The sequence below is a fragment of the Etheostoma cragini genome, chromosome 11 (genome assembly GCF_013103735.1).
Source record: "Etheostoma cragini isolate CJK2018 chromosome 11, CSU_Ecrag_1.0, whole genome shotgun sequence".
NCBI classification, from domain to species: Eukaryota; Metazoa; Chordata; class Actinopteri; order Perciformes; family Percidae; genus Etheostoma; species Etheostoma cragini.
In genome coordinates, this window is record NC_048417.1 from 12782583 (window position 1) to 12804715 (window position 22133).

The following is a 22133-nucleotide window of genomic DNA, read 5'->3' on the forward strand; positions in this document are numbered from 1 at the left end:
GTGCTAATATGAGGTGTGTACTCTGAGGACAGAGCATCAGATGGTTTGTTTGATTCATTTTAAATGCATAAATCTTGCTATTTGTTGGCTGTGTCTTCATGATTGAACGCCCCTCTTGTACAGTATGTCACTTCAGATAAAAGCATCAGCTAAATGAACACAATGTTATGATTTATTCTTGCACTTTAAGGACAGCATTTTGTGTATAAAGGTAAGAATTTAGCCGGCTCGTTAAATATGAAAACTGTGAATCCTAAGCCAAAGCACCCCAAAAAAGACATAAATATATATATATGTTTACTGTAAGCTCTAAGAAAGAAATGTACACACAATGGGTCATTTACTGGAGGATTCCTGTATTTTTTTAAAGATGCATAATGTTTAAAGGAGACTTATTTCACAACAAAGATAAAATCGATTCATTATTTCTCCTGGCAATGTGGAGAACATTTAGACATTCATGTAGCATATTCAAGTCTATCTCAAAACATTTAAGTAACAGTTAACTGAATAATTCAAAATTGGAGCTTCTGACCTCAGATTTCTTTTTAAATCTCTTAACATCTGCCGTGAACATCAGAAATGTTCATCTAACCTTTGCAGCATTCATTCTACGGTAGACCTCACTTCAACTGTAAAGAGGGCTCAAGACATGGACACCATCAAATCAGTTTAGGTTTAACACAAAGAGCCCATGAATGATCATCTTCCAAAGAGACAATAACAGTTTGCATAACTGTCAGCTGCTTGTAGTTTGAGCTTGAATTATCTCAAAGCCATTTCCTCCACGCAACGTACGTGAAACGTCCTTTATTAGACAATGACAAAAAGACTTGGCAATTTTGAGCTTTTCACTCAAGCTGCTGGTCCACAGTCTTCAGCAAATTATGACCAACTAAGAGGTTGTAAATTCAAAGCTATATACAAGGCACTAAACCTTGAGGTGCTTCCCCCCCCTTCAGGTTTGGAGCAGTTTTTGTTTCACAATCACATGCCTTTGGAAAGAAGTGAGACAAAACTTTCCTTTTGTACTTGATCATATAAATGTCAAACAAATCAAATATTCATCAGGCTTCTTCCAGTTAACTCAAGTATGGACAATATCAAACCACACACACAATTCTATTGCCCTGCGGTGTTACATCCATGGGGAGCCTCAGTGGTTTTGTACTGAAGCTTCTTCGTCACCCTCTGCTGTATGTACTCTTTTCTGATTTCGTAGCAGCACAATGGTCCCAGGAGACACTAAGTCTGGGTGCCACTGGTCTTTGGCCGCTTGGACTCTGGAGGCTGGCACACTGGATCAGTGGGAGGAGAAGGCCGTTCTGGAGAAATACAAGTAAAAGGATAAGTGACAGGATCAGTTACACACGATAGCATGATTCTTTTCAATCTTCTGCTTTGATGTAAGAAAAGGTATACAACATTTGCAACATTTATGTAGCAGACCAACAAGTCAATATGCACTGTGAAATACACCGACTGATTTCATACTACTAATGAAAATTGTTTTGGTATTTTTGGTCATTCTTCCCATCACTAATAACTAAATTATTTACCAAGTTATTTACCTGATCTGTGAACACAGCAATATTGAAAAAATGTCTGACTGGGCTATAAGCATTAAACAGGTTTTAAACAAACCTCCTGGTTAGCACAATTTATTCCAAAGAAAACACTAAAGCAAATGTAGTTATTACAATTCATAGTAGGTTCACCTGGCCTACCATGCTTGACAGAGCACACACAATTTTCCTGTGCAACAAAGCATTATTGCCAACGTTTTAATGTGTGCTACCTTCCAGTTTTACCTCTAAACTAAATAGTTTGGATGTTGCTCTGTTAACGGCTCTCATTTACTCAACGAGTAGGCTGTCAATGAGTCTGGATGGATTATCCACCAGTATCATACATGATTTTTCAATCAAAACTGTTGGGATGTTTTCAACATGAAGGACAACAACCAAAGTAGCTGCCCTTACTAACCATGCTTGGCCTTCTCGGTGGAAGAGGGCGTACGGAAGAGGGAACTAACAGCTGGAGATCGGGATGCAACAGGAGTCAGAGATACTCTCCTGTAAACAAATGGAAAAAAGCACAAATGATAAACAAGTTTTTTGCATGAGATCAACAGCAAACACAAAAGCACATAATATGATAATAAATTTAACTCTTTCTTCAGTGAAAAGTTGACCACTGTCCCATTTTATTTATCTTCTCTTTTGTTCTTCTAATTTAGCTGTTGCCAAGTAAACAAGCTAAGGCAAATGCCCCAAGTTACAGATACAAGGCAAATACAAAAGCATGTGCAGACCTGCCATTGTCTACATGCAGTCTGTCGGAGTGATTATTATTTTATAGTCAGTGGGGGGTCCAACGGATCCCTCTTACCAGACAGGGCTTTGTTCTTACTGCCAGTGCTGAGCACATACAAACAAACAAACATCATGAGCTGTTACAGCCATTTATATTTCACTTGCAGTTTAAAAAGTATATTGAAAAATACATTTTAAAATAACACTTTCTTACATTCAGTACTCATCTGTAGACTGCATCTTTAGAGATAACCAGGTTAGTAATTTTAACCATTAGGAGGGAAGGAGGGAGGTGGAGGCAGTGCGCTCAGTGTGGTTTTCTTCCCACACCAGTCTCAACACATTTGAATAATTCAAGTATTTTCATAAATTACCATATGTACACTTGTCTGCGGCAACACCTGCATTTTACACACCACCCAAAGTACATCTAAACAGAGTTTGAAATGGCCTCAGTGGATGTAAAGGTTTAGGAATGATAAATGCATGTACCTTGGAGTGGGTCCCTTAGGGGTGGTTGTTCCCTTAGGAGTAGTGGGCCCAGCATCAGCACTGTTGGGGGCTTTAGGGGTGGAGGGGGTTAGGGGGGCAATGCGTAGCTGGGTTGTGGAGGAGCTGGTTGGGGTGAGAGGGGTAATGCGGGGTTGGGGAGTAGAGGGAGCGCTTGTGCTTGCAGATGTTGGGGTAAGAGGTGCTGGAGGTACTGTGGTTTTAGAATTAGAGGGTTTCCCCCAACCCTCCAGAGTGTTGAGGGTGATCCTCCGGGGCTGAGGTTTAGACTTGACACTCGGGGTGCTCTTCTTCTCTTCTGGGGGGGTAACAAAAGGGGCATCTTTACCAACGCTGGCTTGCGATGTGGGAGTCTGGGCTGAGCTTGGTGTCTGGGTCAAAGGAGATGAGGTCCTGGCCGCTGACGACTTCTTTCCCTTTTTCTCAACACCACTGTTTGGGATAAAGACCTCCAGGGTTGGGGGCTCCTTCAGTGGAGTGCCCAGCTCCCCTGGAGAGAAGGACAGGAAGGAGCAGTATCCGTCTGTGGAGGACACAGCCAGGAAGGAACCGTCACGAGACCTGAAGTGAATACATAAACATGTCAGTGGGTGGAAGACTAAAACATGACTAAACATACAGTTTTAAATTCATCACTGTAATACTTATATGGGGGTAAAACATCCACAGCTCTTTCTCTGTGTGAAAATACACTCCAATGTCCAAAGTAAATTTTAAGTGACCAAAAATCAAGTTGGTCTCTTCCATCTAAAGTCCATCTTCTCTCTGTTGAAGCCTCATAATATCTTTATACTTGCACAATAGAAAGAAGACAATAGAAGAGAGCCACAATTTACCATGTAAGATCGCTGAGTGTGTGGTAGTGGATGTTGGACACCAGACCGAAAGGAAGGGTCTGCTGCGTGTCATACAAAAAGATGGAATCCTCAGATGCTACAGCAAACACCATGCGGTATGGCAACTGGAATACATCGGGGAGAGCCTGACTTGAACCATCTGTGGAGGAAAGATGGAGGAAGAATGAAAGACACATACAAGTAAAATATAAAAAGGGACATAAAAGGTGCAGACAATAAAAAGGGAGGCCTTACTTATCATTCTTGCCTGTTAACTAGTGGGGCATATGGTCTCACCTTCATCCTTCTTGGTCCTCAGTTCAAAGTAGACGGGGCAGCAGCGTACAGCCAGTGTAGCTTTAGTTGGACACGGCAAGTGGGCGATGGGCCTAAAATACACAGACAGAATATTTGTATATCAATAATTAGCATTAATACAGCCAACCCAGATTCTGAACAACTCTAAATGCCAAAGCAAGTCACAAAAGTTACCTCTTGAGGCCCTTCCTGGAAAAGATGTATGTGGTATTTATGATGTTTTCTCCAATCTCCACACATCCAGCTGAGGTTAAAAATGGTGACAGAAGACAGAAATTATTCTATATAAACTACATTAACAAGGATATTACAACACTTAACATTACCAAAAAAAATAAAAATAAACATTTTAAGTATACAGTGTAGGTACCTGGGGCGAGCAAGAAAGACCCATCTGGTGTGAATGAGAGACGTCGGAAGAAGGACCTCATACTGTCATCGTGGAACATTCTGTACTGCTTGACCTGAAACAATTCAGAGAAATGCAGAACAGTGTGTGTGTTAAACGCCTAACTCACCTGGCAGCAGGGCAGAAGAGATCTAAAGATATTACAGAGTAAATATGATCATTTGATGACCAAAGGGAAGTCCAACGTTCCTGAAGCGTCATAAACAAGTTTTTAGTCAAGGTGGCCAAAACGTGAGCATGGGTGAGAACAGAGAGTAAAATAATGTCAAAAGGTATCTGCAAAAGGTACAAGTTAGATATTAGGTTCAGTGTGCATGACTAATTTGGACCAAATTCATGATTGAAAAGAGAAAGTTGTTGAATTCAAGACCTTAGTCACATCTAAGACAATGAAGTGACAAAGTATGACCAAAAGCAAAATTCCTACAGACCTCTCCCTCTGCAAGGGGCCCAGAGCTCATTTTACTGATACAGAAAGCTTTCTTCTTGGTGTGAGTGTTGTACACACGCATCACTCTGAAAGGGAGGAAAAACAAAAACATTAAGCATCAAGCTCCTGAAGACCCACTGTCGCTGATTAGTGACTAACAGCACCATTGGACATGCAATGAGGCGTTTGCCTACCTGTCACAGCTGAGAGTGGCAACATATTGCCCCTGAGGATCCCAGGTCACCCCCTGCACGTAGCTCTTATGGTCATTCAAGATACACAGCTTCTGTCCTTAAACACAGAAACGGTTGCAAGAACCATATTACGCACAAAGCCAAAATAAGATAAACTCTCAGAATGCAGTGGCTTTGCATTGCTGAAAATGCAAATATAATAAATGAAACTGAAATCGTATGGACTACACACAGATTCTGTATCTTGAAGTCTAAGCAAACCTTTGTTGATGTCCCACATTATGGCAGTGTTGTCAACAGAACCAGATACCATGAAGTTTCCATCCCGTGTCCAGCAGATGTCATACACGTCCTCTATGTGCCCCCTGAAGACAAATGAAATGATAAAAAATCTCTTTGTATAACCACACTGTTGCTACCCATTTACATCAATCAGACAGCAAATTGCAAAAAACAAGTAGATCTTCATACTCTGACTAATTAAAATACTACTCATAAAGTAATGATTCTCTTGTTATTCGTTGATTGTCTTGCTTGTCTGACTAGGGATGTTAATGACTAACCGTATAACCGTCGACAATAAGATGTTTGACCAATTCCTGTTAATAATAATCATCAGTTAAACAACAGTTGAAAACATTAAAACAAAAATAAAATGGTAATCAAAAAAAGTGTTTTGGATTGTTAAAAAAGAGGCAATACAGTCTTTTTCGTAACTGCTAGTTAATGTTGCCTTTTAAGCTCTTTCTATTGCTGTTTGTGGCTCTCTGCTGGACAGTGCTCACAGCAGAGTACTACACATGCCACTATATTCACAAGGACTTGCCATCCTACACATGCACGTTAAGCCAGGCAGACACGCAGCTGATAACCTCACCAGTGAATGGGGTGGAGATGGGCTCGCCTCAGACATATGCTCCGCAGACAGCTGCAGACTTGTGTCAGTTGCATGGATGTGTATGCGGTTCCAGGAAGTGACAGCATAAGTCCACAACAATGCAAGTAACATCATGGCTGCTTTACCGGTACAAGTCCAAAGTAGTCTGCAGGAGTGAAAGTATATGTCCGAGAGTCCTGGACCGAATTGGGACTCAGATGCCTGGTTGTCGGTTTTACGTTTCATGATTGGTTAACAATGGTCGGTCAGAAAAAATATATATATATAAAATAGCACCCCTATGTCTGACCTCACTGATTTGAAATGCTGAGCAAGACAGTGATACATGTCTGACATATACAATTGCTTGCAAAGTAAGCAAAACTGGTCGAAGCAGAGACCAGTGAGAAGATAAATTTGACCTAAATAGAAATCGCTGCCCAGTAATTTATGATACTACAGGTCAGGATCTTACAACTCTAAATTGTCATCATAGTGGGAATCATTTCATCCTGTCTTGACAGAATGTGCCATCCAGAGGTATATATAAGGAGGCTACACTTTTGTCAGTCTGAGCACAGCCTAAGAGTCCTTAGAATCAAAGAACACGTGGTGGTCATTAATTACATTCTAACTCAATAAGATTGAAACTGCCAGAGTTGGGAACCAGAGTTGTGTACCTCAATGTCTTGACAACAGACCAGCTCTCCTTGTTGAGCAGAGCATCTTCCTCCTCCTGGAACATGGGTGCCTGCTCGGGCTCCTTAGAGTCATTGAGCTTCCACAGCAGAATTGCTGCATCTGTACCAATAAAAAAAAAAAATATATATATATATATTTTAATTTTTTTTAAACTATTCCATTTTGAGAATAACATTACTAGTCCCTTTTAAATACTGACTCTTAAGAGGTCCCATGACATGGTGCTCTTTGGTTGCTTTTATATAGACCATAGTGGTCTTCTAATACCATATCTGAAGTCTCTTTCCCAAAATTCAGTCTTGGTGCAGAATTACTGCCACTAGAGCCAGTCCCACAATGAGCTTTCCTTAGTATGTGCCACTTCTGAGTCTGTAGCTTCTGAGGAAGAGAGGGGGTTGCAAGGTTGAGGCTGGGGGTGTGGCCTTGACTAATTGACACTTTGCTCATTTGAAAGCCTTGATGTCTCTCTCTCATGGGTGGGCCAAATTCTCTGGGTGGGCAAAGCAGAGAAAGGGGAGGATAACTAGATTGGTAAGATTCCAGATTGGCCCATCTGAGCTTTCATTTTCTATAGGACAGAGCGGGATACCCAGGGCTCGGCTTACACCTTTCACCATTTCTAGACACTGAGGGATAGCCAGGCTGGAGGAACATATATTAATGTTTAAAAACTTCATAAAGTGACATTTTCATGCCATGGGACCTTTAAAATATTACATGGCAAAAATTTGATCTACCATGTTATGTTTGACATACCATCTCCTCCTGAGGCAAGCAGCTCTCCATTGGGACTAAAGCGCACTACGTTGACAGCCTTGGTATGTCTAGCCAGATTAGACAAAAAATCCACCGCCGCTTTTCCGTCTGGGCATGTGTCTACCCGCCACATCTGCATCAGCATGAAAGAAAAAATAAGTATTCTCAAACTCCGTACACAAGCGTGACTTTATACACTACAGCTGCAGGTTAACAAACTAAAAAAACAAACATGTGTAAGACATCAGTGCTTTGCAAGTTATTCACTTTTCAATTATGAAACTCCATTCAAAATATGGCAGTTTAAGGACCTGGCTTAAGGTATACTCCAATTTGTAATAGAAAAAAAAAATCTCAGTGCTTTTTAAATCGTACCCATTGATGTATGTTTGGTGGGAGAAAGTTTATGTATGTAAAAAAAATCTGATTACAAAAAATAAGTGTGGTTAATTCTGTGTGACGCAATAACCCATCTACTTTCCTGGAAAAACGAGAATAATATCCTATTAAGTTTGTCAATATAATAATGCAAGCTTATCATATTGTGTAAAAAAGCAACATTGCTACAACAAAAAAAGGGTGAACACACTTATTTGGGCCTGCACATTTTGCTCTTTACAGCTGCAACCATTACATTTATTGTCAACTTCATGCAGATAGGTTAAGTAATATGCCTTGTGTTCCTGCTCCTTTCCTATACCAATTCATGTTCACCGATGTACAACCCACCGCATTAAAGTGATTTATGAGAAGACAGGTTTAGTTTCTTACAAACTGTTGGTTCATCTCGCCATGACTCGCCAACCAGATGTATTCATCCCTCCCTCCCCACTTACTCTGACTGTGGTGTCCACTCCAGCTGTGGCCAGCCGATGAATGCGTCCATCTGAACTGTGCTGGAAGTCCAGACTGTAGACTGGCTCCTTGTTGTGCCATGCAATCTCACACGTTACCACCTTCATCTTTTTTATATCCAACACAGACATCAGGTGAGGGGGGAAAAAACATGTAAATACGATAATACTCAGTTTAAAATGGACTGATATTATCTAAGGTGCTAATATTGACTTATACCCACATGGCAATATGAAGACTGTATATACATACGAATATATATATATTGATAAAGCGGCAAACTTGGCCACACAGTCACTGGAAATGAAAGCTACAACTAAGTTAGCTAGCTAATAGCGTTAGCAATAAATGCAGCGGGTTTGTCAGGATGCCTTTTGGCTAACGTTACGGACACATTACAAAACCATGTACATGTGTAGGCCGACATAAGTTCCTGTTATATAAGAACCCGTTCACTACAAACGGTTAACATTACATATGTTCATTATTTGAATTAAAGTTACTTCGGAGTAAGTAAGTGTTTTACCTCCTCTGTTGTCCAGCTGAAACGATTAGTATTTTCCCGCGTACGATTCTTCAAAACTTCCGGTCGAGTACGCTGCAGTGATTGGACGAAAACGTGAAAGGGGCGGTGACTGTCTGTCCATTTTTTTTTTCCAACGTCTGTTCATACTTATCTCAGTTTAGACTCGTGTTAATTACTTTACGCTACTCTTTGGTTCATTATTTATTGTAAAACGGATACATGTATCTTTACAAAACGTTCTGGGTGATATTATATTCACGAGTCAAGGATAAGCTTATTAGACAAAACACACACGCGCGCGCACACGACTACAACATCGTATATGCCGTTTTATGGTTTAAGCCACGAATAAATAAAGAACACATGGACTTAATAGGCCGTTTAAACTGTCATTTTCTAAATTTGACCATACAATAAACGCACAGACGCACACACAGTGGTTTTCTCTTATTAACCTGTAATATGTAGTTTAAAGTATGTAAATGTTATTGAGAGGGCATTATCATGTGTGTCATTTGAGATTTGTTTTGTTAACTGATCAATAAATTATGTGATGGAAATGTAAACCTATTCTTCCACAGGTTAGCCTCAAAACGTTTTTTTTTGGTTTGGAATCCCTTCAAAGTATTAGTTAACTAGAATGCAGGTATAAAAAAAAAAACATCCCATTTTATACACTAGATATTGAGATATCTTGTATGAGCATTCCATTACCATTGGACACTGACACATTGGACTAACAGTGCCATTCGATTAATAACCAAAAACATGTCACACTCAGCAAGTTAAAGTATCCCTTAAAGTTGTAGTTTGTCACACAGAAACCCACTCTAAAGCTAGTTAGAAAAAATATAAAGCTAGACAGTCATATTTTCTGAGTTTGTTTAATCAGAAAGGTTTAAGGAAGAATACCAATGATAGTGTGCAATAGCGCATTTCATCACAAAGCAAAGACAGGAAATAAAAATAAAAAATTATATTAGAGACAAGTACATCCAACATATGTTTCAATTCAAACCAAAGAGAAAACAGTCAGGTTCAATAGCAATCATCAAAAAACTTAGATACAGAGCCGGTTTGTTTGAAAAAAATTGACACTTTCTACCCAGAAACTAAAGATCAAAGTAAACGGCCTATATCATTCATTAAAGTACACTGTGATTTATACTGTACGATACTGTATTTAATAAGATAAAGAAATAGTACTAAGCTGCTCATAACCTGTTGAATTCAACATGTTGTTTGTCAATACTAAAACTGTAAAAACATATTTATACACCTTCAAATAAATTACATTTAATTTCCCACACTCATAGGAATCCGTCTGAATTATTTACATGTGGAGTGCGACACTTACTTCCAGGATCTATGATTTGTTCACTATATTTATTTATTGCTCCGTCCCTCTGTTTCTCGGCCCCACTAGTGCAATAGAATCCACATCAGTGAGAACCTGTTCTAGGATCTCATCAATTACATTACACTCATAATTCACTTGGTCCAGTTCCAGAAAAGGCACGAATGAGACGAGAAGGCGTCCAATGTTATGCCTCAGCTCAATTAAACTGAGAAGAGGAGAGAAGCACACAGCAAAAATTAGATTTACATTGTTATTCTGCTGGGTGGCTAAATTCATGAATCAGATAAAGTGGATTGGGATAATTCATGCAACATGTGAGGGAAAGCGATTTTCCAACAATCCAACCTTCTAGATGTATCTGTGCTTGAATCTATGCCAGAGTTCGCTGTCCCTCCTGCCTCCTCTGGATCGGTTTGGACAGTACAATCTGTCACTATGTGTTGAGTTGGGCTTCTCTCCTGTGCGTTTTCCCTCTGCTGCTGCAGGCTCAACCTGACCTCTTCACACTGGGATGCCAGATTAGCCTTTTCCACCTCCAAACTGTTCAACTGGTGGCAGAAGTAAAAGGAAAATGAATAAAGGAGGGAGGGTAGGCAACATTAATACAACAAAGGTACATTTACATGGGCAAGCAAATAAAGTGTATAGAGAGAGTAAATTATACAAGACAATGATATACAACAATACAACCTTACATACAGTAAATCTTTTCATAGTTACATTATTTTACATAAAGCACAGTCAGATTTATATTTGGCTTCGTTATATTTGTAGGATGAATAATCTCAGCTCAAAAGTCCACTTTGTAGCCTTTCAGTGCTTTCAACTAAACTCCCTGTCTTCTAAACTTTGCCAAAGGTTATGTAGCTTATTCCTGTGTGTCAGAGAGCTTCACCGTTGCCTCAAAACGATTCAAAACATACCAGTGAGCCACATCATTGTACTAGTAATAAAAAACATAAAGAGTATCACCAGTCTTGTACTTTGAAGTCCCACTCCAGACTCATTTTAAAGTATGTAAAACTACTGTTTATGATCAATATTTTGGTTTACCCACATAAAAAGTAAAATACTGTAGAAGTCTAGAAATGTGCTGGGATAAAGCACATCTACCTTTCCTCCCTCACTGAGAAATTCTAGATCAGTCTTTACCTGGCCCACCATGCTTGTGCTTGGTTGAGACTCATTCAGTGACAACATTTAGCATTTACCTTAGGTTGACCGGTAAACGAAAGAAAAAGGAGGGAAAAAAAAGAAGAGTGTAAAAAAAAAAAAAAAAAAAAGAGCTTTGCAGTATTTAGATGATTAGAATCATAAGAGATTCAGCCATGGTTTACATGTTTGGCCTCACGTTGGGTTCAGACAGGAGGAGGCAGGATGGCCATTTGCGGCACCTGCTCGAGCAGGCCACTTGCAGAGCTACGTAGGCATGCGGTCTATAGTTAAACTATAACTATAGTTTGCGCGCTCTGTCCGAACCCTGCCGTCAGTCACATCCAGACTCATGTGAGGAGGCTGTTGTACACTCAAATTGCCAACTAGAAGACATATCAGTATGGTAAGTGTAGTTAGCATCTTTTGTTTGTCTATGTTGTTTGTGTGTAGTCCGCTTTGCGCTGGAGGTTTTAGGTTTCTCTGCTGGCATTTTTTATTAAACAGCGATTGGTTTAGGGTTAGTGATAGAATACGTTTAAATCTCAGCTTTCAGACTAGTGTAAAATCACCTCCCCCATTAGAAGAGGACTGTAAAAACACCCCTCTACTGACACACGTTGCACAAATACAAGTCAGTATAGTTAAGTTCAGACATTTTAGGGGACATAAACATAAAACACACATTTTTGAATACAGCTGGAACACTGACCTGTGAGCGCAGTTCATCCCTCTCCTTGTTACTTTCCTCCAGCTTGCGGATGAGAGAGTCAACTTGTAGTGCAAGGTCATCCATGTCCTCGCCTTGGGCAGTACTGGGCTCAGTGGCTGCCAGTAAAGCCTCTTTGTCCTTAATCAGTTCATTTACTTTCTGTTTTGCCTTCTCAAACAGACTTTTGTAGTCTTGCCCTCCCTCATTTTCCTCAGTCTGGCTGGCCTGGTGAGAACACTCCTTCTTTACATTGGTCTGAGACAGCTCCTTCAGTCGGCTCTGCATGTCTTGCAGCTGGCAGGTAAGTGTATGGACCTGCTCTTTAAAGGAGTCCCTTTCCTGAGCTGTAGCCTGCATAAGATCTATGAGCTGGTCCTGCTGTTCCTGTACCTCAGTCACACTGGGGTAGTGATGTGAAGAGTCTCTCGTTGAACCGGAGGGTTCAGCATCTTCTTCACTATCCAGATGATGAGTCACTCCATTCTGCAAGGTCTGCTTTCCTTGATTCTCATTGCAGGCGTCTCCATTGCTTTTTTGCTTAATAATGCTTTGCTGCTCAACACTGCAGATAACCATGTCTACACCTGACCTCTGTTCTCTACCTCTTTCATTAGTACTCTGCCCGGCTCTCTTCTCCACTTCAGTTTGATTTTGGTCCTCTTGTTCCTTTTTTACTTTGGGTACCTCTGTCTGGGTGGTGCTGCTGGTAACCCCTGTAAAGGGTTCTGGGGCGGGACTGGTTGCAGAACTTGCCGAGCTAATTCCTACAACATTCATCTCCGAGGGGTCATCCACAGCAGCATCATCGCTGCACTCCATCAGCATGCCGACATTAGCATCACTTTGCTCTTGTTCTGTCTTCACTTTACTCAAATCAATGTCTGTTTTTTTGGGCCGGGGGGCACTGACAGCCTCCAAGATACAAATGTCATCATCAGTATCATCATCATCATCATCATCATCATCATCATCATCAATGAGCACTGATGGGGAGCTTACTGGGCTCGCATCCACTAATGTGGATCTACCCTGATGGAAGCCATTCATCTTTTTCGGTCTTTTGGGCGTTGCATGTGGAGTAACAGGCTGTGTTCTTTTCCCCCTGCGGTGCATACAAAGCACAATTAATATACTTCTTAAACAAAGTAAAATGGATGAGCTCACAAACAGCACAATGTCTTACCTCAGATAGCCTGCTGACAGTACGTCTGGCGACAGTGAACACACACTAGAAATAACTGGAAGACCACTGCCACTGGAGGGGCTGCAAGCTAATGAGAGAGAAAAACATTCACTTTTACTCTGAAGAATCTGAAATACTCTCTCTCTCTCTCTCTCTCTTACTCACTGGCTTGTAAAAGGGTTGAGGATGACAGTGGAAAGGATTCAGCTCCCACAGCACCCACTTGTAAGAAGAAAAAAAAATTCTCTGAAGAATCACTCACTCACTCACTCACTCACTCACTCACTCACTCACTCACTCACTCATCAATAAATCTCTCTCCTTACCAGCTTGTGAAAGGGTGGAGGACCTGAGTGGAGAGGATTCAGCTCTCGCAGCACCGCCTTGTGTTGAATTAGTGTTAAACCTACTCCTTGGAGTGGTTGGGATGAAAGGGGAATCGACAGTCTGTCAACAATAGAAAGGAAAACATTTAATTTGTCATTATTAATATTTCTACACCATATCTACCTTCTTTAATGTATTTATTAAGACTTCTATTAACACAACAATTAGTCTTAGCCATCATTCCCAACCTTCAGACGTTTCTGGGCATGTTTTTGCCTGGAGAGATTAGCCAAACGCTGCTCTTCCTGACGCTCTCGATCTTCCTCAGCCTAGAAAAACAATTTGCTATTATAACAGCTTTGATCACATGTCAATATTTATGAAATCAGAAACCAATATTATCAGAAAAATAGCTATTTATTCCAAATCATGCAGAGGTGTTACATTGTACCATGTGGAGAAAACAGCACTAGCATGCAGAAAATAGCAGGTCATTTACAGCATGTGATGTGTGCTTACTTTTTGTCTTTCCATCTCTTGCTTCTTTTTGTCTTTCCTCTCCCTGTAAAACATACATAACAGAGGTGAGGTTAGGCAAGTCACTTCATTTACTATGCTCAGTTAAGATATTATACATTCCATTTTATTTCTGGGCGAAAGTTGTGACAGTGGTTTTAACTGAAATGGGACTCACTGTTGTTTATAGGTCTTGCAGTATGAAGGTGTCTCTTCATCAGAGTCCTCGAGCTCCTCCTCTGCTTGGCAGCTCCTGAGACGGCAAAATAGAGATTGAAAACATCCACTGAGTCTGAGCTACGTTCGGGTTAGACAATTTTTGACTAAATACAATGATATCAATAATGTGCATGTGTTTCAGGTACTTCTAGTTGTCAATACACAGAGAAATGCGCCAAAAGTTGGGGAAGTATTCCTGTGGAAGCAGTATTCATGTTAAATTATGTGTTGACCTATGCTGTCATAAATTTACCAAGCCATCTCACAGATGACACTTTTAAAAGTACCTTTAAGGTGCTTTTAAATCCAACACACAGTGGCTGGCCCCACTGGGTTGCCATGTCCTGCACAGTAGTCCAGACGATACACCTGCTTATTTAACTCTACTCTCTCTTTTATTAATACCCTAAACAGACACTTAATTATTTTTTTATTTGTGACTCAATCTCCACCTGCAGATCATGTAGTTGATGATTTATGTGATTTAAGAATTTATATATCTGTTTATGTTTACTGTTGTGTTAGCAGCTCTAAAATATAAAAAATATGGACATTTTCATGTTTGTGGAAAAGAAAGTATGCACAGATGTGCTCTTGTAAATGACGTAATATTTTTAGATGACAATCACACAAGTAATGATGTGTTCACACCTAACACGAGGCCAACTTTATGCATATATTTTGCCAGAATATGTGCAGATGTATTTCATGGCATTGTGCGACTTTGCTTTAACAATCTTGTGATAAACCAAGATAATAAGAATACATGCAACTGATAGCAACGATGAACAAGATGGGGAAAGAAGCTTGCTGGAGAAAAAAAAGAGGGCGGTTTTATGTCAGTTAGACCAACCGGCCCTCATCTTTACACATATCTTCAACAGATCAATGGGGCTGTGTGAAGTTCCCTCCTGCTCAAAAAATCCACCATCACAGAATTAAATGACTACAGGCCTATCGCCCTGACGTTTGTGCTCATAACATCCTTCGAGAGCCTGGTGTTGCGCCACCTGAAGGACATCACTGGTCGCATGCCCGACCCCTTGCAGTTTGCGTCTTGTTCAAGTCACAGATAAACACTTCCAATATGATCCCGATATGACCAAGTGGTCAAACTCATGAGAGTAACGTGAACACAACGTGAAGATCAAGAAATACTTTTAAGGAGTAAAGTTTTACAAAAAAGATTTGTGGATCGGAATACAAAGTATTTTTTTTCTTCCATTTATATTGGTTTATTTTATCACATGAGATTACAATTATTGTAACAGATTTTTTTCTGACAAGGCCTAATAGTTACCTGAACTGAGGATCAGGGTTCATACGGCAGAACCATTTATCTGGCAGCTTGTTGCAGTCGATCCCATCAGGGAGTTTGCGCCAGTGCAAACAGTCATCACACTGCACCCAGTTTTGATCTGGTCGCTTCCTGAAGACATACAGTAAGTATGGTTAGACTAACAAACGTGTAGAATACATTCAATTTAATTCAATTTATAGTATCAAATCCTAACAAGAGTTATCTCAAGACACTTTACAGATTGAGTAGGTCTAGACCACACTTTGTAAACTATAACTTACAAAGACCCCACAATTCCAGTAACTTCCCCAAGTGCAAGCATTTAGTGCGACAGTGGCAAGAAAAAACTAAGGGAGAAACCTTGGACAGACCCAGGATCTTGAAAGCCGTGTCTGACGGTAACGGTTGGGGGTTTAATGAACAGTGGCAATAGTAGTCACAAAAAAATAATAATGAAACAATGACTAGACATAATAATTGTAGTAGTTCATGGTATAGCGGGGCACTGCAGGGCGTTACAGAACGTAGCAGAGCACAGCAGAGCATAGCAGGGTATCGCAGGACGCAGCAGGAGGTAGCATCATGTCAATCACTGCAAAATGTACTAACATGGTATCTTCCACTGGTATGGTGCTGGTTGGATCCTCTCTTTTTTTCCTGTAAGAGATTTCATTCCAGTACTCCTCCAGTTTGGTCCCCAAATTGGTCATAGTTTTCCTGTACCAGGGAATCCAGTAATTTCATTAAGACAACAACATTATTTTTCGTGTGAAAGATTCAAACTGACAGAAACTCATTTAGACCCTAATCAGACCGATGGGATCAAAAGAGAGTGCGGCATCTGTGCCATTACCTGTACTTATCGGTCTCATTAAAGCTCTGTTTGTTGTGGGTCGGTTCTAGAAAGTAACACTCTATGACCCCAATGACCCCAACACCTTTGTTGTTAGCCTGCAGAAGGCAAAGGTTCAGAAACATGAACATTACATTTAATTAATGACATTTAGAAACCCTTGACAAGATGTGTAATTAACAGCCAACTTACCTTAAGCTGGCAGCCCACACGTTCATATGCTTTGATGAGCCGATTCTTGTGATACATCATAATGCCATACTGTTCTTTACTTTTGGTGTTATAGCCAAAAGTGATAGGAATGCGTTTGGTCTAAAAACAACATTTAAAGAAAACAAGAAACAATTTTCCGCGCACATTCAAATTGCCCAAATTAAATACATTTATGAATATTTTGTATTGAAAGGATACAACAAAAGTGGGCTTGTAGTGGTCTTTTCTGACAAAGGCAAGACTCTTAGCAATGAGCTGAGATTTCACCTTTTGACCACGTATGATGATCTGCATTCTAGGCTTCAGGTAGAGAATACTGCAATATGCCTACAACCAATAAAAACACAGCAATTATTTACTCATGTAAAATTAAAGTGAGATGAAGAGTCACAATCAGAAGTGTAACAACTCTGTAGTGTTTTTGCCCATGGACACAACAGATTACCTGATATAGTTTTTTTCAATAAAACAGTGTAATAGTTTGTTAAAAAGACTTAAAACTACATACACTACTTGAAAAATAAAAAATCTGTGAATGTGAAAATGTGGTCAATGTCAAAAGTTGAACTGCTGTAAGCGAAACATTATAGAATTTGTGACGGTATGGATGACGCATAAAATATTATGCCTTATTGTTTTAATCCAATCATTAGACATGCACATTGCGGCTCCTTACCCGTAGTGAGTAAAAACTCTCAGGGATGTATGACGTGACAATGTCTGGTTGTTGAGAATTGTCTTTCATTGATTCGTAGACATCAGATGGTATTCGGATATCGTAACGGTCCTTTGTTAAATCAAACTCTGTTGTTCCAGTTGATGTCCTGTTGAAATCATAAACATGTATACAGGTGAATGGGCCCCCATCACAGTGATGTCTTTAAGTTTTCTAGGCTCCCTAACAATGGTGATTCTTGAACACATGGTTAGACCCCACTAGAGGATTGTTACTTTACTCTCTATTGTAAGCCAGAGAGGACACATTGTTGTGTAACAAACAATTCTTACATTTTTAATTCAAATAAGGCTCAGCTGTACTATTTATTAAACCTTACTCTACTTTTGTTCATGTCAGATTGCTGGGATATGATGAATGGCTTTGTCGTTAAAGCTGAATGGTTAGTAGGTAGTGTGTTGATGATATCTTCTTTATCTGATCAATGTACATAATTGATTTGTTGATTGATAGTTCGCCTTCACTCCCATGCTTGGCAAATCTGCTACAAATCCAGACAAAAACAATAAACATAACTGGAAATCATTTTACGAAAAAGTACATGTCATATGTCTTCGTAGACAATACAGTAAAGAAAAAAAAAAAAAAGTAATTCTCATTTTCACCTAGTTTAAACAACAAACAAAGTCTAACCTCCTCTGGAGTGGCATTAAACCTGTTAGTCTCTAGTGCTAATGGTAGTGTTCAGGAGCATAATTGCAAATAGGGATCTTTGTTGTTTGTTTAAAATTGTACTTTCAGTAATATTCTCCACTGTACAAATCTGAGAAACTTACACCGACTAGCACTTGGTTTCTGGTATAAAACATAGATGGTGTATTGTTGATGAGACAGACCTGCGGAGATTCCATATGATGATCCGTGTGCCAGTTTTCCCTGTTGGCGAGTGGGAACTGATGACATCGATTTCAAAGAGCAGTTCTTCCTGTGTCTTGAAAGGGGAATAGCACAAGATGTCCTGCAGACTGGCTTTGTGCTCCTCTCTTACACTGAGTAAAGTTGAAGTTAAGGAGAACTTGCAATATAAAATTAGGACAAATGGTAATATGACTGTCTGATTGACATGTGTTGCTCTAAAACAAGTCAAAATCTATGTAGAATTGTATCCAGCATGAATAACTACACTGGTGATTTAATTGTTATGTGTTGCATACAAACATTTTGAGTATTATTCAGATTTCTCTACAAGTTTACTGAAGTCCTCTTGTACCCAATCCAGTTAACAACACATAATACTTTCATCATGTCAATAAATCAAAAAGATTTACATTTTGTTTACAAAAGGATATACTTTTTTTTTTCTCTCTGTTCAAAGCAGACAATAGGAACAATTATTTGGTTAGCACCAATCTTTTCCAGGTAGGTCTGAGAAAGCATCCCAACACATGACACACTCTTCGACTTTGAAAACACAATGGCGTCTTTGCCGAGACGCATGGATCCAGACTTGAAACCGTTGCCATACATACCAATCGGGATCACACCCTTTAAAGCAGTCTTGTCACTGTACCCAAAGCTTGACGGGGTGAAATAAGAATATGAATCACGTCATTGTCCATTCGTAAATGTAGCATCATATATAGCGTCCATTTGTAAAGGTTTTAGGCAGTGTTCATTATGTTTGCCAGTAGTGGCCGTGAAATATCAACATTCATTGGGCCACAACACATTTTCCATAATTTCCAAAATATTCCAAGCAGCAGTGTCTGTACCTGAGCATCTTATGCATTGTATCATGGTTCAGTCCATTTCCATTATCCATAAAAGTGAGGCATTCTATGTCTTTGACCACAGTCTTATCAATCCAGAACTGTTTGGCACTGACATCTGGATCATAGGCATTGTCTGTGAAAAGAAATCATTTTTAGGGATAACTTAAATTCAAATAAAGATCTCTACCTCCAGCATCTAAAGTTCTCACATTGCAGTGATGTAGAATTGTAGGGAGGACCAGAGTTCTACTGGATTTTTGGGCTCAACGTGTTGCATGTGGGTAGGTGAAAGAAATGGATCAGTATTTTACATGACATTTTAGCGACCGCATCTTTCTTCTTATTGCACTGCCTAGGAGGATTGCACAAATAATAGACTGAGTACTAGAGAGTACTAAAAAGGTATTCTCCGGGTAATAAAAAAGGTATACTAGTGAGAGAGGTGATTTAAGCATACATTGAATCATGGTTTTTAAATGTTTAATGTAAGGGACATTTAATTCAACTAAATGCCTCCATAAATATATTAACAAATTCAAACCTTTTGGAATATTTATTAAGCAGTGACACAACTATCATTACAACAACACCATTGTTGGAAACTACGATGCATCACAAAATGCTTAGACATTCTCAAAACCACATTAATAAAGTCTTTGAGAGTATTGTGAAATATTAGGCACATTTATAATGCCAAATAAAGGATTCTGATAAATTAATATTTAAAAAGTATGTTATGAGTGTTGTTGTTGCAAAGTTTGTCCACCAGAGGACACTCCCTGTTCGCAACACTCATTATTTTTTGTGTTATTGTGTTTTTGTTCTAAAGGACTTTAAGTGTGTATTTTTATACATTTTATTTATCAGAACTTATATATTTTTATGTTCCTCTGTTCTGTTGTGACAATAAAACAAATTGTTATTATATTATTTTAGTGAGAACTCATAAATAACTACAAAATGTTTTGTTATGCGTTTGTGGAATATTATTATTATTTTTTTAATATATGTATATCGGCCTGATAGATTTTTAAATAACCAAATATTTGTATTGGTATCTGCCTTAAAAATCCTTTATCGGTCTGGCTCTAAAATACAACATGTGATGATGACTCACCTATAAGCTCAGCTATGGCGCTGAAGGGCCAGGTGTGGCTAGTGGAATTGGTGTGAAGAAATTTTGGACAAAGCTGCAAGTTGGAGCAAATCAAGAAATACACAATAAATACATGAAAGTGGCCTTATTTTTATACATCAATCTATTCAATGTGTCCTTAACATTAATCAATGCAGTCAAATGATGAGTAATGTCTCAGAAAGTGATTTTACCCAAAATATTAAGTGCATTGCTCTTGTCAGTCAGTATTGTCTGACTAAAGGTGTTTGCCGACTTCAAATGAATAGCACAAATAATTAATGTGACTGACAGCCATTAAGTTCTAATATGTGGTTTAAACATACAGAAACACTTATCAGTACTAGTGTGCACAAAATCCCTCAGAGTAGTTTATGGTATTAAAGGCATCAACATTTTGAGTTTCTGGTTTTCTTAAACACAGAATTAGGGTTATGGGATCAACTTAAAAAACATGTCTCTTGTTCTGTCAAACAAACAAAAACGATTTTAATTCATAGCCCTACCAATATAATAAGTAGTGCACTTTTGACAGTTTACATGGATTATAGTTAGAGAAAATCTGAAGCTAAGGATCTGTAAACTTAGTCTAACACTTGTGTTTATGGATGGCACATTATATATTTATAAGTCTTCTTATTAAGTCTTATATTTGGGACATTCCTGCTTTTATCTGACATGTGAAGAGATATGGGAATTGTGGGAAGAAAGGGGGGGGGGTGACAAGCCACAATGATCCCAGTCCAGAGGACACCCACACTTTAAACTATGAAGGGCTCAGTGCTGGCCACTACCAGCCGATGTCGTATGCGGTCTTGAAGGAGAAGTGAATGTGAAACAGTTTCGTTTTCCCAAATGTGATGCGTGATGTTGACATTGTGATGTGGTGATCTCAAAACTTTTTTTTTGTCAATGAAATAGAAGTAACATCATGTTAGGCAAAAAATTTTGCTTTTCTTGTGTTAAAATGTTTTGCAATTGTGCAAATTGCAAACGTGTTGTGGTTTCAAAAACGCGGGTTGGTCGACAATTCTCGGTGCACGACATGTAACATTATTTTCATGATCAGCCTACAAACTGTAATAACAAAAGAGTAGTCGTAAATTAGCAAACCCGAACAGTGCTATTTTTGCCTGAATTTAAACATTTCCTAGCATTACTAACGATCACGCGTTAGCTGAAAGGCAGAGCTTTACATAGAGTCTAAAAGCAAGATGGCATTTCAACCAGTAACGTTATGAGTACATTTAACCCCTTTACCCATATGACGTTGCCTAATACTAAAGTTGAACGGTTGACGACATAGTATAACAGGCATAATACAAAACCAAAACAATCAGTATATTCTACTCACCGTACTAAGTGGGACACCGCGGTCTGTTTGTGCCGCCATCTTTCCGTACACAGATAGCAATGCTGTAAGCGGAAGACTACTGCCCAATCTGAGGAGAATGCAGATTTGAGTCGCGCATGCGTTACTTTGCGACGAGTGAAGCTGTGAGTTGCGCATGCGTCACTTTGCGACAAGTAGCATTCAAGATGCTAACGAGAGCTTTCTTTTATGTCAATACAGTAAAAAAAGGACCTACTTAACGAAGTTGGTTCACTGCTCGCTACACGTTAGCATCAAATACAACAAAGGCTGTCAGTTGAATGGTGTTTCGAGCTAACGTTAGCAATCAAACAACCATAGATAGCTAAAACGCTTTTGAAATGACTGCTAGTGTAGCTACAAGCCAGCAATCAAAAACAACAAAGGCTGTCAGTTAAATGGTGTTTTGAGCTAATGTTAGCAATCAAACAAGCATAGATAGCGTAAACGTTTTTGAAATGATTCCCATCTTCTCTTATTGTTTATAATGATAAATGATAATTTTTTCATGAATTTCACAAATTTCAGTGTGACATGTCGTAAACCGTTTAAATCTGAGCATGCGCAACTAACATCCGCACTTCACCAGAACCGGTCTGACCATAGACAGATAAA

General features: G+C 39.2%; 3 protein-coding genes across 6 annotated transcripts in view; all 3 read right to left on the minus strand.

The window, feature by feature from the left end:
• Positions 1-794: 794 nt before the first annotated feature.
• chaf1b (chromatin assembly factor 1, subunit B) lies at positions 795-8815 on the minus strand. Of its 2 annotated transcripts, none has more exons than XM_034886208.1 (14): positions 8729-8815; positions 8184-8331; positions 7348-7480; positions 6570-6690; positions 5274-5377; positions 5013-5109; positions 4820-4904; positions 4350-4443; positions 4154-4223; positions 3959-4050; positions 3662-3821; positions 2808-3386; positions 1987-2075; positions 795-1325 (listed from the first exon to the last, which is right to left on the minus strand). In XM_034886208.1, the coding sequence occupies exons 2-14, from the start codon at positions 8307-8309 to the stop codon at positions 1246-1248; spliced, it is 1830 nt and encodes a 609-aa protein (XP_034742099.1). In that variant the 5' UTR covers positions 8310-8331; positions 8729-8815; the 3' UTR covers positions 795-1245. The 2 variants fall into 2 exon arrangements, with proteins under 2 accessions (XP_034742099.1, XP_034742100.1); XM_034886209.1 differs by having other exon boundaries at positions 8184-8309; positions 8729-8806.
• A 989-nt stretch (positions 8816-9804) lies between these two features.
• morc3a (MORC family CW-type zinc finger 3a) lies at positions 9805-21734 on the minus strand. Of its 3 annotated transcripts, XM_034886204.1 has the most exons (20): positions 21501-21734; positions 20129-20201; positions 19012-19144; positions 18589-18815; positions 18136-18292; positions 17240-17387; positions 16762-16890; positions 16543-16662; positions 16351-16448; positions 16107-16214; positions 15498-15626; positions 14157-14231; positions 13982-14024; positions 13711-13791; positions 13462-13582; positions 13136-13223; positions 12586-13054; positions 11953-12546; positions 10434-10636; positions 9805-10293 (listed from the first exon to the last, which is right to left on the minus strand). In XM_034886204.1, exons 1-20 carry the CDS (start codon positions 21654-21656, stop codon positions 10119-10121), a joined length of 3327 nt encoding a protein of 1108 aa, XP_034742095.1. In that variant the 5' UTR covers positions 21657-21734; the 3' UTR covers positions 9805-10118. The 3 variants fall into 3 exon arrangements, with proteins under 3 accessions (XP_034742095.1, XP_034742094.1, XP_034742096.1); XM_034886203.1 differs by having other exon boundaries at positions 11953-13054; XM_034886205.1 differs by lacking the exon at positions 20129-20201 and having other exon boundaries at positions 11953-13054; positions 21501-21576.
• dop1b (DOP1 leucine zipper like protein B) overlaps positions 11821-22133 on the minus strand; it is a 37446-nt gene continuing 27133 nt past the window's right edge. The window contains exons 39-40 of the mRNA XM_034886202.1: positions 15981-15989; positions 11821-11833 (exon numbers count right to left, since the gene is read on the minus strand). The gene's annotated coding sequence lies outside the window, so the exon portion shown is untranslated. The remainder of the gene's footprint in view (positions 11834-15980; positions 15990-22133) is intronic.

Excerpts from the sequence above, each read along its gene's own strand:
- chaf1b (XM_034886208.1), bottom strand. The coding sequence starts at position 8,309 with ATGAAGGTGGTAACGTGTGAGATTGCATGGCACAACAAGGAGCCAGTC. Across the intron at positions 5,378-6,569 it reads TCTGTTGTCAAGACATTGAG|GGGGCACATAGAGGACGTGT; the intron begins GTACACAACTCT and ends ATTTGTCTTCAG. Across the intron at positions 4,224-4,349 it reads GTCTTTCTTGCTCGCCCCAG|CTGGATGTGTGGAGATTGGA; the intron begins GTACCTACACTG and ends TTTTAACCTCAG.
- morc3a (XM_034886203.1), bottom strand. The coding sequence starts at position 21,656 with ATGCGCAACTCACAGCTTCACTCGTCGCAAAGTAACGCATGCGCGACT. Across the intron at positions 18,293-18,588 it reads ACAGAGAGAAAAAAAAAAGT|TCAGTGTAAGAGAGGAGCAC; the intron begins ATATCCTTTTGT and ends CTTCAACTTTAC. Across the intron at positions 13,224-13,461 it reads CTCCACCCTTTCACAAGCTG|CTTGCAGCCCCTCCAGTGGC; the intron begins GTAAGGAGAGAG and ends CTCTCTCATTAG.